Consider the following 21,456-nt stretch of genomic DNA (forward strand, 5'->3'; position numbering starts at 1 on the left):
CTTACCTTACCAGACATTATATGCCAGAAATATTAAGAAACATATTGATCTCTTTTAACAACAGTGTTATACAATATATTTTCAGGAAAGAACAAAAAAGCATTAACATTGCCAACAAATCTGATGACATTAAAAGCATTTTGGAGAGTAATTAATGAGCTTCCTTTCCAAACATTCAGAGAACTTGTTATATATTAAGTATTAATCATCAGATTTTGGGCTGCATCAGCAGACCTGATGAAAAACAAATGACTGAGAATCAATAACATATATTAATTATGAAATAATATTTCTTTAAAAAGTCATTTGAAGATCATTATTGTTTATGAATACATGTTCTCCAAGATTTTCTCATTGAGACTGAGACAGTAAGCAGTACATCAGAGTATTAAAACTAGTATTCTACTCTTAGGAATTGAAAAATCTCATAAGCTACAGAAGAGATGAAAGAAAAGGAAAAAAAAAATTGGAAACTAAAATCAGGGCCAGTTAGGAAAGAAACAGGTTTATTTTTTACATATACATAAACATTGCCAATCTTATATATCCTTAATTAACATTCAAAGAACCTTTCCTACATTTCAAAATATAACTATTCTTTCTTTGATATGAAGAATACAAGAAAGGGGCCTCCACATCATAAAAAAAGGCTCAACACAAGAATAGCCTTATCAGTCAAGTTTGGAGTGCATCCTTTCAGCAGAAGAAATGAAGATGTTTGAGAAACTGGAGAGCAAGGGAAATAAAATTAACGTGGCATAAAGAGAGCTTATGCAAAGAGTACTTAATCTCCCGGGCAACAGACAAGAACAAAAGGTCTTTGTAGCAGCTTCACATAATCAATGATGTTATTGAGGGAGCACAAGAATTACACAGCAAGGTGAACAGGACAAAAAGACTGAAGGTAATAAAAAGTAGTATCTTAGAATCCAGATTTGAGTGATGAAAACCCACAGTATTTTTGCTCCCCACAGCCTCTTTTTTCTGGGAACATCAAGACTTCTGTTTCACTTAAGCTAAGACAAAATGGTTTCATGTTGCTCCTAGAAGAAAAGAAGTAGGCTGAAAATAGTATGAAGAGAACCAAAATGCTAAAAATTAAGTGCCACCATAAACAAGTCTCGTTTGAAGCAATGACCATAGGAAAGCCATAATATGATTTCTTTTTTGTCACTGAAACATTAGAAAACAAGTACAGGTCTTTACAGTAAACCAACCTTGCTTTTGTTATGTAGAGTTACCAAATGCATTACATTGACAGATTTGGGCAGAATATTTAGTCAGAGGATCACCTGAAATTGCATAAGCCAGGTAAGTGTTTAACTGCCTCTTCTATGCTTCAAGGAATGACCTCATTCTGCTCCCTGCTACAGTCCCCCACCAGAAACCCAAACAGGACAACCCTTGACCATAAACTACAGAGAGACAGTTTAAAAGTGAGGAAGCAATATGAGAACTTTTCAAGCTTCAGGTAATTCCATGTCAATATAATTTATGATCTTTGCTAACCTTGCATTTTTCTGGTTTCATTAAGAAATACCTGCTTCAGACAATTCATTTTTATCAGTGGTACAAGATTGGAAAAAAATTATATTTATGTGTATCTCAGTACCTATTTAATTGAAAACCAGAAATTTCTTTTTATTCTTAAATTCTTCAGAATTTTTTTTAACTGAAAACCAGAAATTCAATATCTTTATTTTTCAATAAAGATATTGAAAAATGCAGTAAAGAGTGTGTTTTTTTTCCTACAATTTTGTAACTTTTAGGAAAATATGTGACTTTTGGCACATGTCCTTCAATGCAGAGCATTTCCTTAGCTTGTAGACAATTGTTATCCATGTTCTGAACAACAAGACTGCAAATTCTCTTGAGGGGATAAAATCACAATGAAGCCACTGCAACTGACAATAATACAAGCCAATACTGAATTCAGACTTTTTTGGTATCCAATAGTAGCTATTTATTTCTTAAAGGCATTGATACTTTCACTAAGCCATCAAAAGATTCAATATCTATGGAGACTGTATGGCAGTTTCAATGTTAAAACAGTATCAGTTCAGTTTTATAATTCCACTTGAACTGTTGTTGTTTGTTTTAATACAGGGGAAAAATAGTTAGTAATAATGCTTTCCTTTCACTTATACCATCTTCTATCTTCTGTGCCTGCTTTCAGGCAAACTTTCTGAGTACTCCCTTTCCTATGAAGAAATTCACTTGTGCCTGATCAAAAATATAATGTGAAGGCCTCCTAACCATGACTGTTAGTTTGGCATGACTCAGGAACACGATGGCCTCAGAGAGTGGAGACTTTGGAAGAATCTTAAATGTAGCCTAAATACAATCCCTTACTTGAATACTATAAGAAGTACCTCCTGTTCAATAGAAATATACTTTCATCAATTCACCAGTCTGTATTTCAAAAAACCAACAGTACCAATTCCATGCTAGTACCAATTCTGTTTGCTTAATAAAGAGTGTAGGGTTGCTGTGAATTAATAGGCATACTTCCCTCATTTGGTAAACCAAGAATTCTAGAGAGCTACTGCAGGCCTGTTCCAAGGAACTGTAATGATAAAGATTTGCTTTTATTTAATGCCAATGAAGACCTACTCCTCATCATATATTTCACCCCAAGATATTGTTTTCTTGATTAAATTTATAATTACCACTTTGTGTAAAGCTTATTATTAAAACACTACATCACTTTACTAACCCCAAGAAAATTAAGACATTGATAAATTTTTCCAGCCTTGAAAAAAATGTCTGGTGATCTTAAAAATATTACTTAGTACTTGCAACTTGCTGGATGTTATCCATTATCAAATATCTCCAAATCTACTTTTAAGTAGTAGACTGTGTGCCTGCACAGAAATCAATGATATTACACTACTGCAGAATCAGGTTAATGGAATCGTGAATCAATAAACCCAGTGACAGATTTAGTTCATCTCCCTGTCTTCATTAGACCACCATTTAAAAATCCTGGAGAACTTCTGGAAGAAAACAATAAGGGTAGATAGAATTTATTAGGAAATAACATTTGCAGCATTGGAGTATGTTCAATTGAAGTTGCATTTGCGATGACTACCTACACTGGTGGTTTTTCAGCTTTTTTGTTGTTCTTCTTAACTTGCAAAGCTCCTAAGTTTCTAGAAAGTTGCAGGCGCCTGTATAATACCTTCCCTTTCTGGATTCCATTTTTACATCTATTAAAATAATCCACAGACCACCTGAAGCTGAATACCATTCATGTATTTGTAATACCTGATTTTACACTTTTGCTTTTACAATTTGATATGCAGCCCTACAAAAGGATCATAAGACATTTAACATTTTGGTAATGAAAATGACAAAGCATTTTTAAGTGTCTTTTGCTCTGATGTTAGAAATAACAGAAATACCAGCAAGTTGGAGGATATTTTCCTTAGCTGAATACAGCTCCCTAGAGTTCACTGATATTCTGATCAATTTTAATGAGATAAAGAATTGGTTTAAGCAACATAGTAAGGATAGAACAAAACAAATGTCTGACCACATGTAAGAGAGATGATAAATCTAGATTAATTTTTATTACTAAAATAAAAACCAAAAAAATCATACTGCTGGCTGGGAGCAGTTAGATTCACCTTTGCCTTTTGGGATGTGGCAAAACAAGAGTTTCCCTGAACTAATTCTTTTACTTATCAAAATACAGTATGAGCTTGTAAAATAAACTTTACCATGTCTTAACTTCATATTTTTAATAATGCTTAAAGTCACACTCAAATATGTGCAGGATACTGCTCAATTCTTGGAAGAGTGTCCCTTGCTTTGTGCCTCCATTTGAGAAATTTGCTGGGAAACTGCTGCTGTAACATCTGAATAGAAGTCCATAAAGCTTTATACATGTTCTAAGTCTACAGGATGGAAAGTCAATTTGTAATTTCCTAACACTTCCTTCTGGCTTTGAATTAAAATGTGAGTAAATACTACAAAACAAGACCAATCACACAACTGTGGTTATAAATAATAATCTTGAAAGTACAGGAGAAAGGACTATGAGTTAAGAATTACTATATGACAGGGAATATGAAGTGTTTGCTTTAGAAACAATTGCTATAAAACAAAAACCAAATTTTCACTGTGTAAACAATCAGCCACAAAATTTATTTTTAAGAAGTCTAATAAAACATCCTATATTGGAACTGTCTTCCAGTTTTCAGCCTTTCTACAACAAGCACAAATATAAATCATCTCATAATATATAAATTCTAATAAAAAGATTTATTCCAGAAATGGATTTTAATATTCCAAAATTAACTTTATAAATGTACCCTTTATGGTTATTAATGCTCTGTTTTCATACTCAGTATAGCAGTATTATCATAGTCATAAGTTAAATACATTGATTTATCACAGTGACAAGTCTGTAATCCATTTTGTCTCACTCTAATGTCCAACTGTCACACTTATTTTTAAATGCAATGAAAGAAACTAAAAGGAATGAAGAAATTTTACTAATGTTTGGCATAAAACTATCAAGAGTGTTTAAAATTAGAAAGAAGCCTAACTTTGAACATTGGCTGAAATCCCCAGTCTTTTCTGTTCAATTTAATTTCCATGAACTGACATATGTAAACTAACAATTCCAGTTTTTTTACTTATATTTCTTTTTTTTTTACACTAATGAGCAAATATACATAGGAAGAAGTACACATTAAATATCACTTACTTTGGCAATACCAGAATCTGTACAACAAAAATGCAGAAGAATATGAGACAAGCACAAGTCACATAATACTTGAATGCGGGCAGAGTAGTTGCTCGATACTAGAAGAAAATAAAAGCAAATGTTAAAAACACAATTGCCAAAGCAGATAAAATAGCACCCAACTGAATTTTCAGCTTAAAGATGCACATATGTATAGGCAAATCTTAGCAACAGTAAACTTCCTGTTCTTCAGTGACTTCACATCCACACATACATGGTTAGGGATTATCAGACATAGCATTAAAACTTTTGCTTATTGAAGAACAGTTGTGTCAAATGGTTTTGCCTTGTTCCTCCACTGAACTCAATATCCCAAACTCAATATAAAAAGTTTAACTGACAAAAAAATTCCCCTCCCAAAAAAAAGCCCCTAACCCACCAAAATGAAAAAGTTAAAACATAAGTTAAAATATTTTGAGGAATGACCAAGCATTCTTCAGATTCCAAAATTCTTTGTGATTAATTCCTCAAACTGATTTTCAATTATTGATAAATACTGAATGGGCTGAAACAGTTACAAAAAATGCAATATTAATTGAGACAGGAAACTTCTGAGCACAAAAAGTAGCAAAGTGTAAGCTGCGCTACAGAGCATAGCTAGGAAGCACACTGGTATTTACTGAACCTATATTATTACTTCAATTAAAATATGTTATGTCTTTGTTAAAAGGCTTCATATGTCCACTACTAATGTTATGTTACTACTAAACACTTGATATTCTTAGGAGAGAGTCAATTTGATCTGTTTTGTCATGAGAAAAATCTATTTATCTCTAATTAGTCTGTCTAGAGACATGAGAATTAAGCAATGAAATATTTATCAGAGTTGCTCTGCTATTTGAGATAGATATATCTAGGTTGAAAGCAATTAAGTACTCAAAGGGAAATGATCTAAGTAGCTATTAAAGTTACTTACTCTATACTAGGTTGCTTTGGGTTTTTTTTTCAAAAGATAAAAGTTCAAGATTTAATTACTAAGAAAAAAATACCAAAGATTATTTTCACAAAATGCTGGAGATGCAAACTTCAGAAAATGGAAAGTGCATGAGCTGTGCCTTCCAACTGCAAGCACATGGCTGTGCCTCTGTGCTACTGCCAAGTTCTGCCTATGAAAACAGTGCACCAAACTTTACATGAATATGTAGAAACTCACTTGGGTAACACAACAGCTTTTTTTACTTTTGAATTGTATGAAAAATTAAAATCAATTTTTATCACTTATCTAACTGGATTACAAGGCACAAATATGTCTTTGCTTGACCTCTGCAGCAAGTTCTGCTCTTCCACCTGTCGAGTATGTTTGTAGTGGTCCTGTTCAATGATTTTGAACTTTGAGCTGCTATTAAAATTTCATAGAATTCCAATCTACTTTTAAATTTGTTTCAGTGTTTCACACTTCTCCAGGCATTTCCTAATGAAGGCAAGCAATTCCCTCCTTAGGTTAAACAATTGTTTTGCTTTATTATTTTTCTGTACTTTCAGGTCCCATAGGGCCAGAAAAGCTTCTGTTTAAATCAAAAGCAGACTTCTTACTAAGTTCTTTAAAGCCAAGACTGGACTCGTGAGTCATTAAGAGGCAACAAAAAATGATATAAAAAGATGGATCCAAAAATAACAATTAGCTCTTTGCTGTTCCACAGCATTCTACATCAAGATATTGGACTTCTACTGGGATCATTGACTCAGCCAAATAACTTAGCTCCCAAATTTTCTCCCAAGTCATTGTCCAAAGTACACATAATGATGTATTTCTCTTAAGTTCTCTTTCAGAATTCATTGGTTAGTAACAACCACATTAAAATCTCATGTGCTGACAGGCACGGCTTTGTTCCAATCAGTGAACCCCCAAACACCAAGGATGAGACCACACCAGGTCTTGCTTCTTCTCTCTTAGGAAGTCTTCAAAACAGGCTCAAGGAGCCTTGAAACCTTTTCCACCCTAGTGCACTGCCAAGCAACACATGCCTTTGTCAGATGGCTGTAACAATTATTCTGCTGAGCTGTGAAAGAATCTGAAAATCCTTTTGGATGCTTTGAACTGAAAGATATCTACAAAAATAACTGAGTATGTATTCAGCCACCACATGGGACACAGATGATACTTGCTGGACAGTGTGAGCACAGCAGGGCAATACTTCCTCTAGCCCCTTCTCATCAAATTCACCAATTTACACAGCCAGTTGTGGTCCAACCTACCTCTTACTTCCCCAAAGGAAAGCATAGCTGTTCAGCCATCAGCTGCCATCAGCTGCTCATGAGAAAGCAGAAAGAGGCAACTCCCCAATCTTCCTGCTGAAGCTGTCAGTGAGTAGAAATACACTCAAGGTCCACAGGGCCATAAAACAATGAAAAGGCCTGACTTACTGAACTTATTGAAAATAACTTACTTCTTTTTCCAGAGTCTTATTATAGAAAAGAAGTGATATCCTTTGAATGTCTTCAGATTTAAGCCACTGCCTAGAAGAGAGAAAGAATGTTAACACTGACATAGGAAGAAAACAGTCCTGTCCTTTTCTATTACTGAAATGCAGCAAAATAGGAAAATAAGTTGGAATTAAGCAAGTTCAAGTGTATTGCAGTGTATATGGTGAATTTCACTGTCAGTAAAGTGGAGACTGAAAATCCCCTCTCCTTTTTGGCTTCTATTGCTAAGGTACACGTGAAAAAAAAGCTCAGATGAACCATTGTTTTTCTGTTGATCATGACTAAGGAGAATGGATGGAGAGATTTATATGATGGAACTCTAACAGTGATATTCCACTCATGTCCAAAATACTGCAGTATATCCAATGGACAGAAGAGGACCTGAGACAAAAACAGGCCTTGACAAGGTTCCTTTAGGAAAGGCACTGTTACAACATGCAGGAGTGGTGGGTAGGTAAGCTACACTTACAAAAACTCCTATTGCAAACAAAAATGTAACAAAAATTATTAAGAGGGGGAGGGATTTTGTCTTTGAACTGTTTCTGTTTCTCGACCACAGCTCTGTACTATAGAGGTAAATTTTGATCTTCTTCCTGATTATAAAACCCTCTTCCCTGCTTTAACATGAGAAATAGCATAAATACTTGCATTGAAATGATAAACCAATTTTAAACTAAGTAAACCTTGACAAAAGCTTGACATAACTTTTCCAAAATGAGATGTTCTAATATGAAAGTCTACATCTATTTTAACAGACATTTGAAAAGATATAGAATATTTAAATGTCAAGAGGGTTTGGCTGCTTGTACCTCAAGGGCACAATGGAAATTTGAAAACAAAAAATTAATTAAACAGAATAGTTCTGTGGACATGCAGTACTTGAGCTTGAAGAATAGTAGCAGGGACTGAGATTTTTTTTCCAACATTTCCAGCAATAATGTTAAATTAGGCTCTAAACTAGTAGCGTAGCTAATGCCTCCTAAATAAAAGGGAATTTCTCAACTGACATCTGTAATGCAAATAAGTAGCAGCAGTGAACCACAGTGGAACACATTCTAAATTAAAGTCCTGGAGAACAGGAGTGGACAGAGCAGAGTGTAAGCTATTAGCTTTAATTTGTGAAATGGAAAATATTTGTTTCCTTGCCTGGGAGACTGTTCCTGTGCAATCAGTTGCATTAAAAAAAAGGGTCTGTAAACATATTCAGTTCTCGGAATGCTTAATTCAAAAATATATTTCCCTTATTGCTCTGCAATGGCTCCCATCTATGTGATCACAATTAGGACTCTGAGAAGAAAGAGAACTGAAAGGCTGGTGTACAAAAAGCATGATTTTGTTTGAGTTCAGCTGTAATACACTGGAAAAAACATTCAGTTTGCAGAATATTTTTGATAAACTGAAAATGAAAGTTTTTTCCATTTGGTTACAAAAATTAAACAAGAAGTAACCCTCTTCCCCAAATAGTTAACAAATTTCCTGTTTTTTCTAATGGTATCTGACAGGTGGATTGATTTAATTACCATCAGCACACTGCTAAAAAGTTCTCTCTGCAGATCTACTCCCAAGGGCCCAATTTGGTTACACACTTGATGGCATGTGAAGTCAGGAGTGCCATTTAGAGCACGTGCTGCCTCATACTCCACATCACAAGCTCACGTTTTCAGAAGCTTTTAGTTCTTCTTAAAAGTTCACAAAAAAACCTGTACTGGTTTTACATAGCAGGCACTGAGAGGTCAGAGATGAGGGAAACAGCACAACACAAATGGAAGTGGAGACTGAGTTCAGAAGAGGGAGCACAAAGTCACACAACTTTGGCACAGACACAAGGGCTAAAAAATTCTGCCTTCAGCCTGACTCCCTGATGGGTCTGGAAATTGCCAAAGTATTTGCAAGTACACGAGGACATGTCTCTACGGAAACTAGGTACCAAAGTTTGGCTTAAATTCTTTTGCAATTCCAGGAACAACACAGACATCTGAATCCTGTCTGTATCCACAGAGGTATGTGGTTTCATAGGGCTTGTACTGCTTGACAATGTACAGCAAGGAATTATGCACAAAACAGCAGTGCTGTGACTTAAAGGAAAAAAGCAAAGAGAGTGTGTCCCTTTAGCACAGCAACCTGCTCACCAAAGACCAACTGGTTTTACTTCAGCCCCCTCTGCAGGTACATATTCAGCCCTCTGTAGGTAGATATCTAGCTGGCAGATGGTCATGCCTCCATCTCATGTCCTCCAGGAGTTCTCTAAGCACTAAGGCTTGGAATGGCCTAGGTAGGGCTGCTCATCCCCAGCCTGTGCAGGACAGGCACTTGGAGCCAGGAGTGCTTTGGTCAAGATAAAGGGAAAAGAAACCCATGGAGAAAGTGTGATGTTACATCCTAATCAATGGCTAAGGCACAGAAGCTCTTTGTTCTTCACTCACTCTGGCAACTCTTTTTAAATTTTCTTTATTCAGTCAGACTTATTTGCCATACAATCCAAATGTTACACTTAAAACATTTAGAAACGCCAGTTTTCTCATAGACTTTCTTAAAATTTTCTCATTGATTCACAAAACCTTTTGTTTAGTTTCACAACCACTTGTTCACTCTAGCTAATAATGTTATTTTCATTTTACAAATGAAAAATTGAGGCACAAAAATACACACAATAATAAAGAAAACAAAAATGTGATTGGTTTTGTGTCCTAAATGTAGGAAATATTTTATTTACCTTTTTTTGTGCACTTTAGGCTTCACAGAGTTAAACTATTATTGAATTACCTTGACGTTTGAGGAATCAGCACTTTTCATAACTTATCCCTGAGTATTAATCAATTGAATCATAGCTTTTAAGAGATTCATTCAGCAAATCAATACAGAGCTAGGTAGAGAATTTAGTTTTGGAAGGTGACATTCAAACTTTCTGATATATAAAATCATTTCTTATCTTTCTGCAGGTTCCCATGTAATTCACAAAATGCAAAGAAACGTTTTCAGAAACCTTTTTTACCCCCAAGTTTCTCTGAATTTTATGTGCTAATTAGATAAGACAGGGATTGTCTAAGATAAAACAACATACAGTAGGGTCACATCAATATTTTAATGCATTTATACAAATGTTTTACTTTTGACATCAAAACATCATTTTTGAAATCCTTTTATCAGAGCAAGTATACCTAAAGACACAAAAAGCCTGCCAAAATTTATATAGCTGTTTTAGGCAAGTCTAGTATAATCAAAAGGCTTTGCTTAACACATGACCTACCCTATTTCACTGTGTTCTCTCTATGACATAAAAATATCAAGTCTTCTAATTGCTGAAAAAATTTTCCTAAATCCAAGTATCATTTAATAGGACTAAAAGATTAAAAAAAACCAATGTGACATAGGAACATTTAATAATTAGGTGTGATACTCAGCTGATTAAGATTCTGAGTAACAGAAGTGGGGGGGAAACATGTAATTCATCACAATTATTGTCCACACATTTGAATTGCAATTCCCTTATTTCATCAGAGAAATAGAAGAAGCTCGAACACTTATTTTGGACTGAAATTGATTTCTTTCTAGCTTTATCTATTCACCAGGAAACAGAAAACTTCATACTGCCTCCAGCTCTTCTTAGGACATGGAAAAAAATACATGGCAGGTTGTTTCACCCAGCAATTCCAACATGCCATCAAGATTAACCTTCCCTAAGAAACCAAGCAACTAACTGAGAGACATTAAACTATGGTTTTAGGGAAAGTTTCTAATCCTGAGGAATTGTTTCTGTGACAATTAGGAAGCATCAATTTTCACATCATTCTGATGTGAAAATCATTCTGACTGAGCCAGTCATTTCTTGTGTCTTACTTCTCTGCCCCCAGGTAAGATAAATCTGTAGTGTCAAAGCCATGAGCCTACAGACAAACAGTTACAGAGCAAACTCCCTCTGCCAGGCAGATCAAGACAAGTCAATACCTCAGTCACAGCATGATTCACAGGCACTGTCTTATCTCATATAGGAGAAAATGTCACTTTACAGCCTATCTTCAAAATGTGCAGGGCGTCCTACACCAGTATTGGTAACACCTTTACTGTTTTCAGATTTGGTGTGCATGTGGGAACAAAAAATATTAAACACTGCCCTCTGTTGCAGCTTTACATCAAAGTTGGAATGGACAAAGACAACAAAGGATAGAGGATAAAGGCATACTTTTGGGCATTGATTCCATCAATGGCTTGGATCATCCTCTCATTCAGTTCTTCCTCAAATCTTCTTTTCTGTGATTTTGTTCTGAAATGAAAAATGTGGGAAGCCACGTCAAAAACAACAGCTATCATAAACTTGTGAGTTTACCATGAATTTTTAACATTTATACTACAATAGCAACTATAGGCATCAGGCACAATGATCCTATTAATAAGCTCTTAAAAAACATCATAAGCTACAGTGTCATGTACAAACACACACACACTCACAAATCTAGAGCTTAGCTATTAGGGAGCACTTAAATACAAACATGAGAAAATATTTCATAAAAAACCAAGAGAGTTCAAGAAATTCTGGTCAAAGAAAAGTCTTCCACAGTATTATGAATTCATGAAAAAGAATGGGAATATGCTCAAATTCATAAAGCATTCATTCCTGTTTCTTGTAGCTTTTTTTTTCTAAAAAAACCTTGTCAGAATTGTATGATGAGCATAATGTATTAGTGCACTGAGGCATAATAGGTATACCCCACCAAAATCCTGCTAACTCTTCTTGGAAGTACTTTACTCTTTTTAATAAGAAAACTGAGCACTGACTGAAATTCGTTTTAAGCTCACATAATATTACTCTGTTTATGAGCCTTGTAACTCATCTGCAATAAAAAAAGCTTCTTTACTTTTGACTGGACTCAGCATGAACTGAACAGAGGATCATCACAATGGGTTCACCTTTGCTAACATAAATTCCTGCAATCATCAATCCTTTCAGTAGTTGTGCTTTCCTTGAAAATGACATATCTCAAATATTGATGGTGAGGTCTATATTTGAAAACTTAAATTCACTGCTAACTTAAAACCAGTGTTTTCTAAGAAGTCATTAGTCAGATCTGAAATTTGACTCTTTCCTCACCAAAATATTCTTAACCTACAAATTGAACCCAGTCAAACACAAATTTTCCTCAACATCAAGTTTTTGGGTTATTTCTCTAAAACTGATAACCTGTTGTAAGTTTCAAATTAGTACAGCAATTGTATTAGTGGACCTACAGAAACTTAAAAAAATTACACAAGTGATTTCATCTCTTTTCAATGCTAGTGAATTTAGGTAAAAAATTGCTTAAAACTTGTTTTTCACAGAAATCAATCACAGAAACAATCCAGGAAAAAAGCATAGACATTGTCCAGCCACAGTTAATCCTCTTGGCAGGTCCTTAACAACATAAGACTATTGTGTAATGAATAAGAGCTAAAGACTCATACAAACAGAAGCCCGCAGTCAAGCTTCAAACCCTACATTTGCATATTCTAATAAAATACTGATTTTCAAAGTGCTTCTGATCACTGCAGCTCTATCCTGTGACAATGATTAACCAGCTTATCTAGAATCCTAGTTACATGTCTGCCTCACTATGAACATTAGACACCAGTAATGGAAAAAATTCCTTCCATGATATGGTATAAAGACACATTTTTTGTTCCTTCTGAATATCTTCTGGAGTAGTGTTTGGAAACACAAAAGCAAAAACACCTCAGAACTGAATTATTTCCAAATGCCACAGTCCAATGGTCTTTCATTGACTGATAGAAACTCTTTGGACATACTGTCCAAATATAAATGTGCAGTTTTAGAATTAGACTCTTTTTATTAATATCATGCATGTTCAGTCAAAACTTGTTCACCTTCTGGAACTTACAATATTTTAGGTAATTGCATAGCAACTAGAGACAATAACAATTCAAATTTTTAGGAGGTTCATTTAAATGACTTCACAGTATTGATGATATCACCATCTTGCCCTAGTCAAGGTACCAAGCAGCACTAGGAAAACTTAAAGCTATTGTGATCTTGCAAACATTTTGTGTAGTAGGAGCACTATAAAAGACCACAAAATACCTTCTGAATATCTGCTACTGCAAACATACTAAAGGCTTTAAAATAATGAACCACAATATAAATGCAAAGCAATTAAACAAATACACAAAATGTCTCTTTAAGTACATACTATTAGCTGTTGTAAGAAAAACTTTTAACAGCCCTTTCCATCTTCCCTTTTCTTACCCCTCTCTGGGCTTCCTCCCAATTTTCCTGTATATAATTTTCTTCCCACTGTTAGAGTACTTGGTTTGTAATAGTTCACCAACATACCAACTCAGAATAAAGCTATTTGTTACCAGGAAATGAATTTGCAATTCATAAGAAAGATGTCTGCCAAATCTGATTCCATAGCCATTCTTTATGTAAGAGGTATCAGCACTTACATAAAAAACAGTCTATGTGAGCAATGGCCCTTAATATTTGAAAGCATACCAATGTCTAGCTATTTATATGGACTTTCTATGAATAAGTAATTTTTTAAGATTGATTTACCTTTCTCTGCAACGCTGAAAATGATATTGCCCCATGGGAACATCCTAAAAAGCAAACAAACAAAAAGAACCCTATTAATTACACTAGACTTTAATAATATTAATTTGCTTTTAGGACAGTGTTGGCAACAGGGTCAAGTAAGGAGAAAAGTTTTCAGTGTAAATACTTTTAGCATTCAATTAAAACTGTCTAAAAGAAAAATCCAGCTAGAAGTGAAGATCAAGTGACCTGGAATAAAACTCATCTATCTGTATAAATACAGGATAAACTAATACAACAGTCTGAATCCAAGAGTTTTGCTTTACCACAAGGACTTCAATGTCACCACTCTTTGGATGTAGCCCAAACTCTTACCAGCTTCAGCAAAAACCAATCTTAAATGGTTTTGAAAAAAACAGACCTGAGTGGCCAAATACAGAGACAGTGGTCATTATTTTTTAATTAATAGCAATGGCAGCCATCACAGCCACATTTTTTTTGTGATTAATAGTGATGGCTGGGTACTTCCTGTAATTGACTTGTCACAATCCACATTCTGATGCATTATATTTATTAAATAAAAGAATATATCTCACCAGTACAGAACAAAACTAAATGCCAATGTTGAAAACTATCAGAATTTACCTTCATGCATTTTCTTTTAAGAGGTAGAAGATAATGCAATGTACAAGCTGTAGATCATCAGTATCTTACTGACAGCAGCATAACAGTGTTAGTAAAATTAAAAAGTAATTTTTAATTTTAGTGTAAAAGATGCAACGTTGAAATACAGTACTCTAAAACTCAGGCCTTCAACCACAGATAATGACTTGTAGGTGCACCTTCAAAAGGTAGATGTTACAGTAAGTATGGATTTGGTTCCTGGGGTACTCTGAATAAAGTCCACTCAAAATATCACACGGATTACTCTAAGTTCAAAGCCTTTGCTCCACGTTTGGCCATCTTCCAAACAGAGAATGTAGCTGAACAGCCAATAAATCTCTAGGAATTTCTCCGTATTAAAGGATTTCCTTCCTAAAGGTGTTGCAATCTGGCTTTATGTCCAAAATATCTTTCCACAATACGAAGAGGAGCCACTGCACACGCTGTGACTTGGTGGGGGGTCTGAGCTCAGAGGGTCAAATTTTGTACTTCAATAAGAGTGCCAGACTCCTTTGAATTCAGGGATGCACTTATACCCTAATCCAAAACTGGAAAAGCTTCCAGCAAATTCACAGTGTTTATGCCCTGCACAACTACATGTATCATCTTCTACCAGAAATAACCAGGTATTTAGCAGTGAGCAGCTTTTTCCTTTCAAACATTGCTGTATTGTACAAAATGACATAAGTAGGCCCCTACTGTTGTGCTTATCTTGCCGTTTTCAGTGGTCATGCTGTCCCTGTGGTGCAGGTGTGCAAATGGCTTGGCAGCTCCCCAGGACTCCAGGTACCGGGTCATGCGGACGGAAGCTCTCATTTTGGCTCCATCCAGAGTATGCCGAGGCCGAATGTGGTGCTGAGGGCTTCGCTTCTCTCCCTGGTTGACAGAGGACAAAAGGTGATGTCAGCCTTTGCGCTCGCAACCTTTTGAAGCAGCAGTGCGTCATCTGGCACCACAGATCTCCATGGTTAGGGGCTTATAAATGGAAACATGCTAAGAAACCGCAATTCTTAATGATATTGCTGGGAAACATCAGAGACTTATTTCTGAAGAGCGGGAAACATTTGCACTGCAAACATTACATATCTGTAGGCATCAATGACAGCCCTGATCAATATCTTATTGTAGTGAATTATTCAATAAAGAGATTAGTGGTCCTGTTCAAAAACAAGTATGACTGGCGACAAAATAAAAGTACTACTAACCTTAGGATTGATTACAAAGTAAGTCTTAACATTATGCTCTTTCAGATATGGGTCCCTCACATCTCCGTCCCCATCTTCCACTTTGTAAGCTCCATTCAAATGTGCCAAGGTGACTGAGGTGATGTGAACACGGCTGAAATTATATTTTAAAAGAAAGACAAAGTCACAAATACTGATCAAAAGCATCATTTAAACCTGATCAACCTTTTTTACTTGCTTTTGTATACACCTTTTATTTGCTGCTCACTTCTTTTGCAGTCAATCTAACTAAATTTTAGAAGTTCTAATGGGCATAAATCCAAAGGTTTCCATCCAGAAAAAACCTGTTTCTTAAATCACAGAAAACACTGAGTGCCTCAGTTTTGTTCTATTTTTTTGGGTTTTTTTTCTCAAGACAGCACCTAAGAATTAGTTTAGGCATCTCCATGAAAGCTTATGGCTTAGGACAAAGCGCCTATGAATTTTTCCATGACTGAAAAATCCACGTGTCCAAAGGGTAACGGAGAAGATTCTTACCCTGGGACTCCCCCAGCTTCCATGTGATTGGCCAGGGTCACATCATGGGACCAGACATCGTACTGCCACTTCTGGAGCCCAATAACGCCGCAGAGCACATTCCCGGAGTGCACTCCGACACGCATGTTGATGTCCACGCCAGTCGCATCTCTCACTTTCCTGCAGTTGAGAAGAAAGCCTCTGTTAATACACATGATAGGCTCTTGGTTTTCTTTTAATTTACCAGTCAAATTATGAGGATGGCACACCCCTGGAAATGCTGAAGGCCAGGCTGGATGTGGCTCAGTGCAGCCTGCTCTAGTGGGAGGTGTCCCTGCCCCTGGCAGGGAGCTGGAACTAGATGGTCTTTAAGGACCACTCCAATCCAAAACATTTTATCATTCTATGATTCTGTGAAAGTAGCAGTACCAACAGTAATAACATTTACCTCTTCTTAGCATTAGCATTTTTGCCTCTATTCTTTTAATGCTATGATTATACATTACCTTTCCTATTATCTCTATTTACAACAATTTGTAGAAATATTAATTTTCAAGTCTGTGTCTGAAGTTCCTTCTTTTATATTCATCTGAAATTATTTGGGAGGGCTGTGGTGAATAGTGGAAATGTTTAGTCTCATGGTAGAATCTAAGGACTGTTTTTGTTCTACAGGCTGCTTTTGGAGGTCTGGAACTACTGCTACACACCCTTCTACCTAAAGACCCCAATGTTTACATCGGAGATCTTCTCATATCTACCATATCTGAGAGGAAGGACGAAAACCACAGCACCTCAGGATATTCCACAAGCTGGGGCAACGTGGTGGTTTGACAGGAAATGTGTTTTTTGGGATGCTGTGTTTTGGGCCAATGGATATTCAGGCTTTAATATTGGCATTTAACCTGGCCATTTAGGACATGGATCCACCTCTGAGAACACGGGGTTAAAAGCAGAGCTCTCCCCTGGGAGGGTTCTCTTGGGTTTCCGGCGGGAAAGAGTTCGGGTCTCTCCCCCGGCCCAGCTGCTGGCTGGGCAGGGGGAGGGGAAAGCCATGAGGCCGGGAGAGGTAGGCCTGAGCCCGGGGGTGGAAGGGTGGAAGAGAGAGAGAGAGAGAGAGAGAGACCGGGAGCCACCGGGCAGCCCCCCCTGAGAGACACAGAGAGAGAGAGAGAGAGAAAGAGACGCTGCCTGAGACTGTAACCTTGAAGCTTGATAAACATGAGCCTGCGCCGGCAGCACGGCTGGGACGGAGAAGAGGGGGGGTTCAGCCGGCCGCTTGTAGGAGCTTTTAACCCCTTTTTGGAGAATGAGAACTTTACAGATCATTGACCTCTCCTAGAAGATAGAGTGGAAGATGAGGAAGGAAATGTGCAAGTGTGAGAGAGGTCTGGGCGAGTGAGAGATAGTAGAAGAGTAGAGAAGAATCCTAGTGGGAAGAGATGATGGAGTAGCTTTTGCTGGACTCTTTTTGTATAGCCATGGACAGAACCATGTTCCTTGTGACACAGAGACTGCATTCTAGGAGGAGGCAATGGCCACAGAACCAAGAGGGTTCAGTGTTGATGCCCCTCGGCCCCAGGGGGTGAAAAAATATGGGGGGAACAGGTGTCCCAAAGGAGAGATTGTGGGGACAGGTGTCCCAAAGGAGAGACTGTGCCTTTTTTGGATCGGGACAGAGCATCCTTAAAAAAGACAACCCTAGAAGCAGCTCTGGTCCGTGTTCAGTGGTGAGAGCACTGGACAAGAAAAGGAAGAAGTCACGACGGCAGATGTACTCCGGGCGGTGCCACGAGTGACACAGAAACACACGAGGCTTCAGCTGTGTTTCCAGGGGAAGCCCATGGTACAAGAAGGACTCCTCTCCTCTTGATGAACTGAGGATTGATTGTTTGAAGAGTGGTGCTGGACTAAGAGTTGGTGATTTGAGGAATAAATGCATTGTATTGGAAATTTGGTGGGGGGAGGAGGAAATGTATTTGTAAGGTTTTCATTTTCCCTGTGTGTGTTCCTTTTATCTATAGTTGTAGAGTAGTTAATAAAGTTCTGTTTCCTTTTCTTTCCTAAGTAGGAGCCTGCTTTGCTTATTCCTGGTCACATCTCACAGCAGAAACCAGGGAGAAGGTATCTTCATGGGGGCACTGGCATTGTGCCAGTGTCAAACCATGACAGGCTTGTACACTCTTTGGGGATATGGGCTCAGTGCCATTCAGGCTGTGGAGAATATAGGCTCAACAACCTTCCACATGCTTTAGTGAATGCTGCACCCTCTAGAATATTATACAGCAAATAAAAGGCCAGACCACATCTAAACCTTTGACCTTTCCAGTCAGAGATTTAAGTGTTTTCATCTTATTGCAGGGGTCCCATACTGTTGTCTCCTTATTGCAAAAAGTTTTATACCTTCTTGGTGTTTCTTATGGGCAGCTGCTCAGAGCACTGACTCTTTCTTCTTCACAAGGTAGCCAACTGACTCCGGTTCCCTTCTCAACCAGCCACCTCACTCTTTTATAGCACTCTTCTTCTCACTGGTTACAGCTGTGGCCTCTTAAAGTCAGGCCTGTTCCCAATTTTTGATAATTGGCCCAGCTGCAACTCCTTAGGGGTAAGATTACTTTCTACACTATCTTTATTTTCTTACATTCTATCCCCCTACAGTAAAGTATCTGTTCACCCCACCCTAAATCTCAGAAGAGCCCTACACATAAGACAGGCGATTATCTTTGCAGAAGCAGTTTTGAATCACTGGTGGGCAACTGAGGTCAAACAACCAGACATATGTCACATGGGTACTAACCACATATGTAAAGAGTAATAAAACTAACTCAGGTAGCTACAGGCTTAGACAGCTCTAAGAAATGGGAAGATTATAACTTAACCAGATTTACATAATCAAACCCCAACTGGTGTGGACCCAAACCTAGCCATTAATAAGGAACGTGCACACACACTTGGAGAAATTCAGGGTGTTAATGGAAGAAACAATCACAGAATAAGGAAACTAAATGGCTTCTGTATACAAGTTGGGCACACACTTCTAGCAACATTTTCAATCTCAGTGATAAGAATCATCAGCTCTGTACCTTCTGAATTACTGAATTAATGTGACAATTTCCCCTTTTTTTTGAAAGGGAACATAGAACACAAAAGGCCTAAATTGATGTGGTAAATCCTGCATTTAAGCAGTAATTCTCAATTGTTTTTTTCCCTGGGAAATGAAAATAACAGGACCATGACTGAAAGTATTTTAATTCCATCCATCTCTCTCAAGTGTTTATTGGTATTTCTTTTCACATTGCCATTTTACACTGCTCTTGTGTAGCTGACACACTTGAAAATGAACTGCCCGTAAATGATCTTTGTAAGCACTTTGCAAATCACAAACCCCACTTTGCTCTCCACAAGGTATATGACACAAGCCTAGCACTTTGGAAAAAAGTGTTTAAAATACTGGACAAAATGGAAGTGGAACATTTATCCTCTAGGAGTGCTTGTCAAAAGACTGCCCTTCCACATTCTGCCGAATAAAGCAAGAGCAAGCAGAATAAAGTCTGCTTTATAATAAGCTCTCAGGATTTAAGCAGGGAAGCAAACAGAATTGTACCAGAACTGAAATCTCTTCTTCTGTCTCACAAATTAAAGAAACCACAGGAGACATTAAATTAGCAGTGTAACTCTAGACTGAATTAGGGTTTACCACTTCTTCTCTCCTGATCTCCTTGAACAATTGCCATGACAATGCAGGCACTGAATGCATTCAAAAATGTAGGCTATCACATCCCCAGAGGATGTCTGCATTACCTACAGAAGCATATCTGAAACTTCCCACCTTTATTTCATTTTGTGCTCCCCTGTCTCTCTGGTTTTCTTCTGCACAGCACACTTTGTGTGCCCAGCCTGGCTGGGCAGTCAAAATACTCATCAAACTGTATTTTTCCTATTGCAATGTGAAATTTGAGTTTGAAAGCATTCTGCATTTTTCAGAGGTGTGGCTATATTGCAGGTAATTGCAGTAACTTTGCTCCATACAAGAAAGAGTTCAGGTCTTTAAGAAAGCATCTATGCACTTTACCTGAGCTTTCTTCATCTGTAATTCTGGACCAAGGTATATAAGACTCACCTAGCCCTTCCTTACACACTTTAACACACTGAGTGAACCTTAGGCATTTAATTCCCTGCAAATTGCCAGCTTTAACAGCATAGTTTCCTTTTGGATCAGACCTGCAGGAATGAAATCGTACCTAAAAGAATTCTTTTATTTTTTATCCAGCATTCAAAATGATATAACCATCTTATATGCAACAGTTTCTTTCACTCTCCTCTGAAATGGAATTTGTTTCATGCTACCAAATCAAAGGAAGCCTTTGAGAATGTGTGACTGAGAAACATGCAAATAAGGAAATCACCAGACAGACATGGAGGTAGAGTTTGAGCTGAATGGAAACAACACATATATTCACACACAAAAATATTTTGCCTCAACAGATAAGCTCTGTCCTTAAAGCATCCAGTTAAGGCGGCCAGCTCTCAGCATCACAGGCAGCACTGGCATTTATGGCTTGATAAAGTAAGCATCCCACTCCTGGGCAAGCAGGCTGCAGACTATAAGAAATATTGGATTTGTTCCAACACAGAGCAGAGAAGCAAAGCACTTAATCAGTGAGACTACAATCCATGTTTAAATGGGAACAATCCATAGCACAGGAAAGCTGAATTGCTCAAAATGGAGCTACACAACATTAGGGAAGAAGACTGAATAAGACTTTGTAGTACAGATCACCTGTCAATTTGGCAGAATTCCTCCTTTTTTGCTTCAAAGAGAACTGCAACTGAAACCATATTCAGGTGGTAAAATCTATATAGAACTGCTAATATAAACAGCAAACTACTTTATTTCAGCAGCTTACACATCAGGGGGGCAGTTTGCACCTCAGTGACTGAATGTAACAATAATTTCTATCTGACAAAAAAGATATTTCAGATAGAGCAAGTCGAACATATTGAGTGACACACTGCCAATAGCAAGAGTATTACTACTTCTCATTTTACAGGGCACAGAAGTATGTCAGGAGATGCCTCCATACAAAGATGCAGCAATCACACAACAAAATATGGAGTTGATTAATAATCAGCAATTTTCATTCACCTGCAGGCTGCAACACTTGACATAATACTTTGAAACGATTTGAAAACACAGGGTACAGATTCCTCACTCCTTCTGTAAACAGGCTGTGGTTATCTGGCATCTGTCTATGGGAGCATTTTGGTTTCTGACTACAGTAACAAAGTCATATCAGAATATGCTTTACAACTAACCTATAATTTTGTAGTTTATAAGGCTGCTCTTACCAAGAACCTGATCACACAGCACTAACAATGAACATACTTGATAGCAG

General features: G+C 37.2%; 1 protein-coding gene across 1 annotated transcript in view; it reads right to left on the reverse strand.

Moving 5' to 3' along the window:
* ADCY2 (adenylate cyclase 2) overlaps positions 1 to 21,456 on the reverse strand; it is a 209,345-nt gene that overhangs the window by 47,015 nt on the left and 140,874 nt on the right. The window contains exons 8-14 of the mRNA XM_066559969.1: positions 16,085 to 16,243; positions 15,569 to 15,701; positions 15,063 to 15,239; positions 13,722 to 13,765; positions 11,358 to 11,438; positions 7,141 to 7,210; positions 4,715 to 4,812 (exon numbers count right to left, since the gene is read on the reverse strand). Coding sequence (XP_066416066.1) covers positions 4,715 to 4,812; positions 7,141 to 7,210; positions 11,358 to 11,438; positions 13,722 to 13,765; positions 15,063 to 15,239; positions 15,569 to 15,701; positions 16,085 to 16,243 — 762 coding nt within the window. The remainder of the gene's footprint in view (positions 1 to 4,714; positions 4,813 to 7,140; positions 7,211 to 11,357; positions 11,439 to 13,721; positions 13,766 to 15,062; positions 15,240 to 15,568; positions 15,702 to 16,084; positions 16,244 to 21,456) is intronic.

The sequence above is a fragment of the Molothrus aeneus genome, chromosome 1, assembly GCF_037042795.1.
Source record: "Molothrus aeneus isolate 106 chromosome 1, BPBGC_Maene_1.0, whole genome shotgun sequence".
NCBI lineage: Eukaryota > Metazoa > Chordata > Aves > Passeriformes > Icteridae > Molothrus > Molothrus aeneus.